Here is a 13,810-nt window from a genome sequence, read left to right as displayed (position 1 = left end):
CTTCGTCTGGACTAACTGAAAGAAGAGATTCCTGGCCTGCTGCGTTCACCAGTATTTTTTGAGATGGAATACAGCGTTGGGAAGTTTATGGTCATGCACCTTGGTAGAAATCAAAGGATTGACTATTTGCTAAATGGAGAAAAAACATTAAAAAAAACTGAGACACAAAGGGACTTGGGAGCCCTTGTACAGGACCTTAAGGTTAATTTCCAGGTTGAGTCAGTGGTGAGGAACGTAAATGCAATGTTAGAATTCATTTCAAGAGGACTAGAATATAAAAGCAAGGATGTAATGCTGAGACTTTATAAAGCACTGGTGAGACCTCACCTGGAGTATTGTGAGCAGTTTTGTGACCTTATCCTAGAAAGGATGTGCTGAAACTGGAAGGGTTCAGCAGAGACTCACAAAAATGATTCCAGGATTGATTGGCTTGTCATATGAAGAGCTTTTGATGGCTTTTGGCCTTTATTCACTAGAATTCAGAATAATGAGGGGTGACCTCATTGAAACCAATTGAATGGTGAAAGACCTTGATAGGGTGGATGTGGAAAGGATGTTTCCCATGGTGGGTGCATGAAAGACCAGAGGATACATCCTCAGAATAGTGGGGCATGCTCTTAGAATGGAGATGAGGAGGAATTTCTTTAGCCAGAGAGTGGTGAATCTGTGGAATTTTCTGCCACAGGGCAGCTGTGGAGGCCGAATCTTTATGTATATTTAAGATTGATGGATACTTGATTGATCAAGACATGAAGGGGTATGGGAGAAGTCAGGAGACTGGGGCTGAAAGGAAAATTGGATCAGCCTTGATGAAATGGCCGGTCTGGCATGATGGGACAAATGGCCTAATTCTGCTTCTGTATCATATGTTTCTTTTTTAAAAATCTTTTTATTATCATATGTTTCTTTAAGGAAAACTGTGAATTATTTTTATATATTTATATATATATAGACACACACAAAATAAAATAGTTAAATTAAATAAGCAGAGTGAAAAAAAAACTAGTGAGGTAGTGTTCACGGGTTCAAATGTCCTTTCAGAAATTTGATGGCATAAGTTTATAAAATTATGAGAGGCATTGGTAGGGTACCTTTGTCAAAATAGACACCCAAAATTATTCTAGTCACACAAAACTACCTGATGTATTGCAGATTTGGACTTCCTGTCAGATCACCAACAGGTGGTCAGAGTGGGCTCCCTCACCTCCACCCCTCTGCCTCACAACACAGGAGCCTCTCAGAGCTGTGTACTAAGTCCCCTCCTTTACTCCCTGTATATCCATGACTGTGTCGCCACCCACAGCTCTAATCTGCTAATTAAATTTGCTGACAACACAACATTGATTGACCTAATCTCAAACAATAATGAGGTGGCCTACAGGGAAGGAGTCATCTCTCTGACACAGTGGTGTCAAGAAAACAACCTCTCCCTCAATGTCGTAAAAACAAAGGAACTGGTTGTGGATTACAGGAGAAATGGAGACGGGCTAACCCCTATTGACATCAATGGATCTGGGGTTGAGAAGGTAAACAGCTTCAAGTTCCTCGGCATCCACATCACCGAGGACCTCACATGGTCTGTACGCACCAGCTGTGTGGTGAAAAAGGCACAACAGCACCTCTTTCACCTCAGACGGTTGAAGAAATTTGGTATGGGCCCCCAAATCCTAAGAACTTTCTAGTGGGGCACTATTGAGAGCATCCTGACTGACTGAATGACAACTGGTATGACAACTGTACCTCCCTTAGTTGCAGGATTCTGTAGAGAGCCCAGTGCATCTGTAGTTGTGAACTTCCCATGACTCAGGACATTTACAAAGACAAGTGTGAGAAAAGGGCCCGTAAGATCATTGGGACCCGGGTCACGTCAACCACAATCTATTCCAGCTGCTACCAGCCGGGAAACGGTACCACAGCATAAAAGCCAGGACCAGCAGGCTCCTGGACAGCTTCTTCCACCAGGCCATCAGACTGATTAGCACATGCTGATTTGAGTGTTACATTGACTGTTCTATTTATTATAAATTATTATAAATTACCATGATTGCACATTGCACATTTAGATGGAGACATAACATAAAGATTTTTACCCCTCATGTATGTGAAGGATATAAGAAATAAAGTCAATTCAGATTCAAAGTAAATTCTAGAAAAAGAGAAATAAAGTGGGAAGGCCAAGTTAGAAAAGAGGTAGGCAGTATGGTAGTGTAGCAGTTAACTTAATGCAATTAAGTTTGAAGAATTGATAGAACTGAATAGACTAAGTAATATTCCATTGATATTTATTATCCAAAATATACATTTTTATGTATTGATGTATAACTATAAAATAGTATGAATACAGATAACTAAATAAATTAGACAAAAATAGTACTAGAGAAGATGTTGAACATGAGAGCTGCAGTAATATACAGCTCATAGCGTTAAAGGCGGTGACTTCAGAGATATGGGAGTTGTGTGTATCACTTGCAAAGTCTGTGCATTCTGGGATTGTTATTGTCAACTGGAGTTCAGCAAATTTGACCCCATTGTTTTAGAAAGAGAGAAAATAGGAACAACTGATCTGTTCGCCCGAGTGAGGGAAGCTGCAAGAGTGTTTAATGCTATTACAGTGAAAAACATTGAAAACAGTAACAGGATTGAGCAGAGCCAATATGGACTTATGAAAGGCAACTCATTTTTAATTAGTCTGCTGAGATTCTTTGAGGATCAGAATCAGCTTCATTATTTTTGACATATGTTGTGAAATGTGTTGTTTTGCCACAGCAGTACTGTGCAAGACTTAAAAATTAACGTAGGTTACAATAAGAAATATAAAAATAAATAAATAAATAAACAGTACGGAAAATAGTACGCAAGATAGTGAGGTAGTGTAGGTGGACCATTCAGAAATCTGATGGCTGAGGGGAAGAAGCTGGTCCTAAAGCATTAAGTGTGCATCCTTATGCTCCTGTACCTCCTTCCTGATGCACTACCAGATAGTCAGACAGTGTATACATATCTTGCAAACTCTTCAGTAGTTGCATAGACACCTGAAGAGCAGACTATCTGTTGGATGGAAGTGACCAACAACTCTGATAGAGGCAGATGCCAAGTTTTTAAGCTCACCAGTGGGAGGTGGTGCTTTAGCACTGCTGACCCACCACCTCGAGAGAGTCTTGATCATAAGCGGGCTGAAACTCCTGAAGACAGGTGGCAGATCAAGTGATGATCCCACTGGCGATAGCACAGGACAGTTAACATCTTAGTCCACATGTATTTTGTAACTCAAGAAAAAGGTATGGTCATTATAGTGATGGTCTTTAATGGTGGACACAACCATCTTGAGGCCCCACCCCCACCTGTTGACGATATCCTTGATGATGGGCAGGCTTGTGGCCGAGTCTACAAAGAAAATCTGAGTCTGCAGCTTTTTTCAAACCTGTGCATAGTGGTCTTCAGTGCAGGCAGTGATGCAACCAATCAGAATGCTCACCACAATACACCGATAGCAATTTGCTGGACTGGTGACATACCAAATCTTAATGAAGAGGGCCAGTAAGTGCCAGCTATTTGAATCTTCCAAACTCTTTTGACGAAGAGGCTGGTCAACAAGGTAAGAGTGCAAGTGATTGTGGATAATAATGTGCTGACATGAATCGAGGGTTGGTTATCAGACAGAAAGCGATGAATGGATCATTCTCAGATCAGCAGTCTGTGACAAACGGAGAATCAGTGCTTGGGCCCCAGTTGTTCACAATCTACACCAATGACTTGGCTGAATGCCAAATGCCATAGCTGAAAGTTTGCTGGGAATATTAAATGAGGTGGGACTGTGAAGATGGAAGAGGATTGCAACGTGGCTTCTGAGGATAGTAATAAGCTGAGTGATTGATTGTGAAATGGCAGATGTAATATAATGTGGAAAAATGGAAGAGCATCCACTTTGGTTCACATAATAGTAAATGCTAATATTTATTAAATAGCGAGAAATTATTAATTATGCTGTAAGAGGGATTACTTGTGCTCGTACACAGGTCACTGAAGGGAAATATATAGATGCAACAGGTTGACAAGTGAGAAAAGTTCAAAAGTTCAAAGTATAGTTTACACAACCTTGAGATTCATCTCCTTACAGGCAGCCACAAAACACAGAAACCCAATAGAAAAAAAGGTCGTCATACGACTAGTGTGCAGAGAGAGAGCGAGAGAAAAGCAAATCGTGCAAGCAATAAAAGCAAGTGAACAGCATTCAGAACTGATGCTCACAAAGCTAGGCATCACTGCAGCCGATCCAGAAGTTTACTCATTTCAGGCCATAGCCTCAGTCCATCACCGAGATGAGCAACACCTCACCTCTGACCCCAACACCTTGACCATTTCAGTCTGGCCTAGCACTTAAATCGTCCAAACCTCTGGTTGTTTCTCATTCTTTGCCAATTCGATACGCCCTCAGGATCAGGCTCCAATGATTTGATTCGGTCAGTGTCACTGTTTGCAGTAATCGTTTACCAGAAAAAACGTAAATAGCAAAGTATTTGTTTTATTGCCCACCAACAAGTAGTTGCTGAACTTCAGCAGTGCCATCTTAAACTAGAAGAGCAAATGTTATGTTAACATTTACTCCAAGTGAAATTAAAATTAAAAAGTAAGGACATCTCATTACAATTTTTGAGGCCTTAATGATACCACAGTTGGAGTATTGGTACATTTTTGGCTTCCTTCTCTGAAACAAAATGTACTTGTGTGAGCGGAACTGAAGATTCACTAAACGTTTTCCATGTGGCAAGTTTGCCACATGAAGAAAGTATAAGAAAAGGTGAAGTTTATTCTTTAGAGAAATGAAAGGCAATCTCGTTGAACGTTCAGATCTGGTTTGATAGGCTGGATGTAGGGGTGTTTCTTGCCCTCGCTTGGCCATCCAAGAGACAAAATTTCAGAGAAACACTCACAAAATTCTGGAGGAACTCAGCAGGTCAGGTAGTATCTATAGAATGGAATAAACGGCTGATGTTTCGAGCTGAGGCCCTTCATCAGTTGAAGGGTCTCAGCCTGAAGTGTCAACAGATTTTTCTTTTCTGTTGATGCCATCTGTCCTGCTGAGTTCCTCCAGCATTTTGTGAGTGTTTCTCTGGATTTCCAGCATCTGCAGAATCTCTTGTGTTGAAAAAATTTAACCATGGATGATCCAGCTCAGGGTGAGATGAGAAGAACTTTCTTCATGAAAATGTTGTGAATCTTTGGAATTCTGATTCTGATCCTGATTTTGCGGAAGGTCATTTATTGTGCTCATTGAAGACAGAACTTGATTAGCTTCTTAACATTAATGATAGAAACATAGGAACTTAGAAATCTGAGTTTCTAGAACCTACTCTAGAAACTGCCTAGAATTTCCCTACCCGCATGGCCCTCTATTTTTCTGAGCTCCATGTACCTATCTAAGAGTCTCTTAAAAGACCTTTCAGATAGTAGGGGGCAGAGCTTAAGATGGCACCAGACGGGGACTTCTTCGAGCTGATCTGCGAATTCTTCCTCTAATGACTCTTCTTTCCATACCAAGGTGGCTGGGGTCTGTCAGAGTCCATGACCTACAGTTGCACTTAAACTCCAGTTCTTCATGGCAGTAGGTTCCCGCTCTTGGAGCTTGTCGAGCGGCTTGGCATTTTTGATATCTCCAGGAGCGGCTGGAAGACATTCACCTTCGGGGTGTGGCTTGTGCGGCCCTGCAGGTGACCCGATTCCTTGCTAGTGACTGAAACGTTGCAGGAGATCAGAACATTGAGACAGCAGGTGTGGCTGTTGGAGGCCTTTGCAGTCGAGCCATTGCTCTTGCGCTCTCTCTCTCTCTCTCTCTCGATGGTGAGAGAGAGTTTGCTGCTGATTCTTGAGTTGGAGGAACTTGAGGTAAAGTGATGCTGCAGACAGTAACATCGAAACAGCAAGCTGTTGACCTCCCCTCTCATCATGGAAGGAATGATATCTCTCTCACCCTCTTTAAGGAGAGAGAGCCTGTGCTATGTTGAACTATTGGGATAAACAATGGCTTTTGATGGACTCTAGTTCAAAGTCTTTTGTTGGGCTTTGCTTTTGCTTGCATGGTGGGTGGCGGGGGTGCTGATGCTTTCTGCTGGAACGAGTGGTGGGTGGTGGAGGGTTGATGCTTTGCTGCTGCTTATATGTGAGAGGGGGAAGGGGGGCTTTGGGTTTCCAGCATTTTTCTGTCATTCATTCTTTTAGGTTTTCTTCTGTTTCGTGGATATCCATGAAGAGTAAGAATTTCAGGTTGTATGCTGCATACATTCTCTGATATTAAAGGGAACCTTCGTAATAAATGATATGAAGTTGCTGCTGGAAAATGTCTCTGAAATAGAAGTTCAGTCATGAGCTTTACAAATGGTGGAGCAGACCTGAAGGGCAAGATGGCCTATGTCTGCACTTATTCTGTCCTTATGCACATTGTCAGGTCAAGGCTCTGTACTAATTAGACTAAATGATAGAGCAATTAAATTGTCCACCTCCATTCTCCGACAAAGATGGAGCGATGACTTACATTTGTATATCCAGAGCACTATTATACCAGATCATTATTGCTGCTTTTGGGGGGCTTTGTTTGCTGAAATCATCTGCCACATTTCCCATGTTTCTGTGCTGTTATCCCTGTGTGACCTTTTCACTACCTAGGACACCGTGGCTGTGATCAGCAGAGGCAAAGAATCACATTCAGATTCCAATCAAAAAACTGATGTACTGATTAGGAGGGAAAGTGTACAATGTACAACCATTTCCCCAGGGTCGATACAACTCCACTGCTGTCCTCCAGACTCAATGCCTGCATTTTAAGGAGTAGATTTGGAGGAAGATTTTCTTTTGTTCTTTAGCCATTGCAATCAGGCAGACCGCTTCATTCAATGACCAAAGGGTAAGCAGGAAAGGGAGCTTTTTCTTGCCACCTTCACTCTGTCTTTATGTAACTTTTCCATACAAGCTCTGATCGGTAAAATATTATTGTGTGAAGTCAGAAGTATTGTCTGTGTCAAGGACCATTCTTGCCCAAGCTTCTCCATTGTGGCTAACCTCAAACATCTCTAGATTTTGCATTGACTTCAATAAATGTCATGGTGGCATAGTAATTAGCATGACACTTTCACAGCTGGCGGTGTCGCAGTTTGGCATCGTCTGTAAGGAGTTCATACATTCTCCCCGTGGAATGTGTGGGTTTCCCCTGGGTGCTCTGGTTTCCTCCCACAGTCTGGAAACCTACAGGGGTAAATTAATTGGTCATTGTAAATTGTCCCATGATTGGGTTTGGCTTAAACTGGGATTGCCGGAGATTGCTGGGAGGGTGTGGCTCAAAGGGACCAAAGGGCCTGTTCCCACTCTATCTCTAAATAAATAAATCAATGTAATTTACAGATGACCCTATAAATTTCCTATGGGTGCTCGGCTTTCCTCCCATATCTTAAAGACGTCCATGAGTGTGTCAAGAATATTCTGCAGCATGTTGGTACGTGCAAATTATTCCAGGAGCATATCATGGTTTGCAGGTTGCGCCATAAGTGTGTTGGTTTTGGTGAGAATTCCAGGTGAGGATCACTATATTTAGATATTTCAGCACTGTATTTATTTGAAAAACTGATCAGATTGAAGCTGCTGGAATCTGAAACTCAGCTACCACAGGGATTTCCTCCCCTAAGCGGAATGCAGATTGGGTGAGCCCTTCGTAGAGAACTTGTGCTGTCTCCTTTAATTCTGAGTCTCAGTCCCTTTCAGACCTGTCTGTCTGTGACATCTTCTACTGCCACAGGGAGGCCCAACGAGAAGAATTCTAGATTTCTGTATCTAGAATAATAGTCTGCTTTAAGAGCACAAACAAGTGGCCAGAAGAACTCAACAGGCTAGGCAGCAACTGAGGAGGAAAATGGGCAGTTGATACTTCAGGTCAAAACCCTTCATCTGAACCCGAAACACTGTCTATCTCACTCCATAGAATCTGTCTGATTCACTGAGTTTTTGTAGCCACTCATTTCTTTTATTCCAGGTTCTAACATCCATAGTCTCTTATGTGTCCAATCTGTTTCAACTTGCCTCATCCTCTTCCCCATCTCCTCTCTACATTCTGAGTCCTGATACAGTATACTCATAGAGAAATTGAGCACTGCAACACAGAAACAGGACCTTTGGCCCATCTAGTCCTTAAAAAACTGTTATTCTGCTCAGTCCCACTGACCCACACCTGGACCATAGCCTTCCAAATCTCTCCCACCCTTGTCCTTATCCAGTAAAGCCTGCTTACATTTACCCTTTCTATACCTCTTATTATTTTGTATACCTCTATCAAACCTTCCTTCATTCTCCTACAATCCAGGGATAAAAGAGACTGACTTTCCCAGCAATGGGCTTGAAGCATTGGGATCTACTCAGAAAGGCCTCCATCTAATTATGACTGTTGTCCTTATGTACAATGAATACTTAATTCAGCATATATGGTTCACTGTGCCCGTGGTCCATCTATGGACAAGAATCTCAGGCTTAGACCATAAATCATAGGACACAGAACAGTGCAGCACAGGAACGTTGGTACGATGTTGTACTGACCTAATTAAACTAGTAATTAAATGCCTAACAAAATGAATCCCTCTGCCTACACAGTATTGATATTTCTCAATTCCCTGCACAGTCATGTGCCCACCTAAGGCGCCTCGATTGTATTTGCCTCCAGCACCACCCCAAGCATTTCCAGGTGCTTGTGTATGATAGTGCATTATACAGATGGAGGAAACGAAGAGAAAACCACAGCTTTCATTAATCATGTTGCATGTCCATGATTTCCTTTACTAAATATTTTCTCGGAAAGATTACAGTTGTATCAAACATATGAACAGTGCACCATGTGAGAACATTTCCAAACTATTCTGAAAGTCTATGTACTCCAAAGAATTCGCCTTTGTTCCCCTGTTTTACAAGAACAATTATATTTGTATACTAGATTTGGTTTACCAATTCCTAATGAACTAATTCCAATACCTGATCCTGACTAAAATAACCTAGCAGTTTTTATTTCAGTCACCGACATCTGTGTGGAGATGAGGACAGTTTCCACGTGCCTGTATTCTGTCCGTTTTTCTCACACATCTGCCTATTTTCCAGCCGGTTCTCTTCGGTGTCCATCTTTGCACACCCTGCAAGTACTGACGTTCTCCTGGAATACACACCCGTAGTTCATCTCCTTCTGAGATTCTGGCTGAAATTAAACCAGATGAAAGTGCAGCCCAGGCATATGTTAACCCACAGCAGGTTAACACGTTTCTAATCCATCATTAAATTCCACTTCAATATTATCGACACCCCCTCTCCCCTCCACTGCCCTTCATCTGATCTGAAGGCCATTTAAACTCATAAAATGAAGTATTTTCAGGTCTACTTGATTTTATGACAGTGCCTTTAAATTCAGTCACCCAGAGGTTAGTCAGAATTTGCTAGCACTTGAAATAATTGAGGCAAATAGCTTAGAGGCCTTTTAGTGGAGTGTGCGAGCACGTGGCCAAGTGGTTAAGGCATTGGACTAGCGACCTGAAGGTCGTGAGTCCGAGCCCCAGCCGAGGGAACATGTTGTGTCCTTGAGCAAGGCACTTAATCACACATTGCTCTGCGACGACACCGGTGCCAAGCTGTATGGGTCCTAATGCCCTTCCCTTGGACAACATTGGTGTCGTGGAGAGGGGAGACTTGCAGCATGGGCAACTGCTGGTCTTCCATACAACCTTGCCCAGGCCTGCGCCCTGGAGAGTGAAGACTTTCCAGGCGCAGATCCATGGTCTTGCAAGACTAATGGATGCCTTTTAGTGGAATTTAATATGACACTGGGTTAGTCTGAGGTAACCTGGGCTCATCTGGTTGGACCAAATGGCTTGTTTTCTTATCGCATAATGAAAGATAGATGGCAGGCAATTTGAATATTTTCTAATGCGAGTGAGTAAATAGTGCTTATGTAACTGTTAGAAAAATGAAATGTAATAACAGACAGACTGTGATACTGCACATATTGTGCTGTGTAACCGTTTATTTTATTTAAAGCCAGGATATGCACCTTCAAAATTTAATCTTCACTATATCATGTACATTACAGATTTTGTTTTGGGAACAAAAGTAGACAGACTTTAAAAGTACTTTTTCCAACTCAGTTTTCAACAAAGTCTGGCAGCCCCAAGGCAGCTGGTTATCACCTTAGCTTCTGTCCATGCAAAAAGAAATTCCTATGCAGATTACTTTTTCTATCTTCCTCAATGACGCAAACATTTCATAGCCCTCCCATTCTTCCTCTAGTTTTTTTTTGAAGGAATTTTGGGAGGTGAGCTCCCTGGCTGAGTCCAAATGCATTCTTAGAAAAATATAAGATTTTAGAAACTTAAACATCACTCTGCAAATATCACATTCCCTGATCAGATCAGTATTGTTGTACGTGTACATGTACATGTTGCATGTTGTTCTTAAGTAAAATTATCTCGGGAATTGAAGAAAAAATAAGGGTACATATACGTTATTGCTACAGCATGGAATATTCTTGTATTACACCCATGCCACTGTCACAGTGCAAATGCACGCCGCAGTGGAAGTCAGTAACTGACTGGACTCCAAAGCAGAGAGTGATCCCTGAGAAAGCAATCACACACTGCTTCAACCTAGAGTTCAGATGGCTTGATGCTCTGGATGACATGGCCCAAATGCAGCAAGGAACTACATTTAATGTACAACTCTGCTGTTTTACATTTGTGCATGTATTATTTATTTCAGCTAAGAAGGATTTTGGCTCCAAGGACTCAGCTGCAGAGATCTTCTTAACCCATCCACTTCTTTTGACCCACAAGAGCAAGCTGTACTTTTATTTGCCACTACTGGATGACTCCACAATTACTAATTACACTTGGTCCAGACTGTTATTTTAGCCATATCACAGAAGGTGTACAGTCAATGTTCTCTTAAAATGAGAATACTTCAAATATCTGTTTTTTTTTTGGCACAGTATCAATAAAATTACTTTTATTGAAAAACAATTACATGATTATTTTAATTAATTAGCTTTTGTAACAATGCCCCATCTTTTAAGGTGATTAGATCCACCTATTAGATATCAAAAGTTACCTACATGTAGTTAGGGTTTTCATTCCTTTCGTTGACCAATGCACCAACCATTCTCCCACCCCTCCCACCCACCTTACATGACCACACAAAAAATGTTGTCATAAGCTTGAGGTATAAGTTACCATGGGAAAACAAACTCTGAAATGAAAGCCAGGCTTACTTTAATACATATATAATTTGCATCCTATGTGCTAAGAGTTTCATATGTAAACATAAAGCATATTTCATTAAAAAGAGTTATAAATCAAGGCTGTAACATTTAATCGCGCGTCATCTTTTTTACTTTTTCTTTTTTTTTCTGTTTTTGTTTTTTTTTATATTTTGGTGTCCATGGTTGGCCGAGGTCAACTCGTAGTGTCAGAAAACAAAGGAATATATAAATGCATAAGTTACATAATAAGTTTACAATATAAAATGCAAATAACCTTGATTTGAATACTTATTTCTTACAAACGCACAGCGTTCGCGACTCTTCACATCTGGCGACCGCCTAGGTTTAAAAAAAATGCATTGAAATCTCCTCAGGTTTGACTGTGGGCTCCTCCCAGCCCCAAATGTGCTGGTATAAAAATGTTAAAACCCCAAGTTTCAGGTCTTGATCAATTTTACATCAAGCACATTCACAAGATCCCGATTTTTTTCATAACGTTATAATTCCAGATAATCCCAGTTTTCCAATTCTTAGAGATGTTTTTTTTTAATTCATTGTATGATGAAGTGTTTTGGCTTTAGATTTCTGTTTTGTCTTCTCCTTCTGTATTTCCCTTCATTAATTATGATTATGAAAATTTATCTGTTTTTGGTGACTTCTTTGGAGAATCTCTTTACATCCAATTGATATTTTCTTGATTTTGCATGTCCGCTTGCAAAAGAAAACACACACCAGTTCATTCCTTCCTTCCTAAATGTTCTCCTACTTCATTGCTCTTGCATAATTACCGATCCATCACGTAGCCTTCTGCACGTACTCATTTCCAAATGTTTGGCTCAAACCATGCAAAGTAAGAAATCATTGTACCAAATCATTGCAGTATTGTCCAACACCCTCCCAAATTTTGGAGGTATCTTCCAACAAATTTTGTTTTTAATATATTTAGAATGATAAATCCTGTTAACAAATAAATTTCAGAAGGTATAAATACTTCATTTCAGAAAGCAAGAGTTTAACTACTGAGGAACATCCAAGAAGTTACATGTCAAGTCTCTCGTCGGTAGATCCTACATTTATATAATTTTAACATTGGTTTTCTTTTGCTGTGTGTTGATCTTTGCTTCTCAAATTCCTTACTCTCAATATCGCATTCCATGTAACACTTATTTCTTCCTGATTGTCAACAGCGACCAGGTACCTGATCCTTAATTCTTTGTCTTATAGCACGTGCTCTTTATAAAATACTGCTCTTTCAGTAACTTAACTCCAAACTTCCACAGACATGTATCAAGTTTGCTTCTAATTAGTCAACACACGGTCTTATCTCTTCCAGTATTCGAGACTTATCTTCAGTATTTGTGTATAGTTAGAGTCTAAACTTTGGTTTTATTTCTCCAATTAAAAAAAGTCCATAGTTAGTAACACAGTGTTGCATTCCCAGAGCAGTAACCCAAGTCTTAATCGAAAGTATGAGCGTTGTTCAATAGTATGTGCCAAGATGAGGTGGCATATGGGTGGCAGGATGTCTGGCGTTTGGGTAGATACTTCCAGTGGGAGAATTCCAGTATGGACCTGGAGCTGCAAAGAAACTAGATGATGTCACAGGTAGAGCTGGAGGATGGGGAGCCACAAAATTCATCTTTGGCTGATGTGCATGATAGGAGCTCATGTATGAAATATCTGTTGGATACTTGTACACAGAAGACTCAGGTGGGTGGGGTTGCAAGGCTTGTGCAATCCCATGGAAGTCAAACTTATAAGCATAGCGCTTGCCATGGACTTTGGTCATGATGTTCTTGTCATAGTAATAACGCAAGGCCCTGCTCAGCTTGTCGTAGTTCATGTTGGGCTTGCTCTTCCTCTCTCCCCAACGTCTTGCAACTTCATCTGGGTCAGTCATCTTGAACTCTCCGTTGGTCCCTTCCCAGGTAATGCAGTTGGCATTGGAGCTATCCGATAGAAGCTCCAGCAAGAACTGCCACAGCTGAATTTGACCGCTTCCTGAAATAGAGCAAAGAATGGTATTAGGCCAAGTCATTACTGAGGAAACTTCAATGCCGCAAAGATTTCACTGTTATTAAGAGGGAGGGGATAAGTTCAAGATCTATAAGACAGAAGCTGGGAAAGGTAAGTGGAAAGATAAAGTTGCTGGATCCCAATAATTTTGCAATCTAAAGGTTCTTTGGAAGTCAACAATGAGGCATTAACTTGTTACTTAGGCTATTTTATTAAATGTTACAAGAACAAAGAAGAAAAGTCAAAAAAGAAAGAAAAGACCAAAACAAAAAGTAGTTGTGGTAATTTCATATGAGAAGAGAGGTAACAGCAAATTCCAGTGATAGCAATTAAACTATAAAATAGCCAGATTCATGCTTCCAAAAAACTAAGAAATTTCTAGAAAAATACAGAAGCAACTGTACTGTAATTGCTGGAAAATTCACTGAACAATTGCAAGTACATAGGTGATTGTATAAAAATCCAAGCAAGCATAGCAAAGTTAAACTATAAGAAAAATAACAATGCTACACATGTACATACAGA

At 40.7% G+C, this 13,810-nt stretch overlaps 1 protein-coding gene across 11 annotated transcripts in view; it reads right to left on the bottom strand.

Moving 5' to 3' along the window:
- Positions 1-9,997: 9,997 nt before the first annotated feature.
- erg (ETS transcription factor ERG) overlaps positions 9,998-13,810 on the bottom strand; it is a 301,661-nt gene continuing 297,848 nt past the window's right edge. For all 11 annotated transcript variants that reach the window (XM_072259984.1, XM_072259980.1, XM_072259982.1 and 8 more), the window contains one exon: positions 9,998-13,270. In XM_072259984.1, coding sequence (XP_072116085.1) covers positions 12,750-13,270 — 521 coding nt within the window. In that variant the 3' untranslated portion in view covers positions 9,998-12,749. The remainder of the gene's footprint in view (positions 13,271-13,810) is intronic.

The sequence above is a fragment of the Mobula birostris genome, chromosome 6 (assembly GCF_030028105.1).
Source record: "Mobula birostris isolate sMobBir1 chromosome 6, sMobBir1.hap1, whole genome shotgun sequence".
NCBI classification, from domain to species: domain Eukaryota; kingdom Metazoa; phylum Chordata; class Chondrichthyes; order Myliobatiformes; family Myliobatidae; genus Mobula; species Mobula birostris.
Note: the sequence above shows the minus strand (reverse complement) of the source record. Positions and strands in the feature narration are given on the sequence as shown.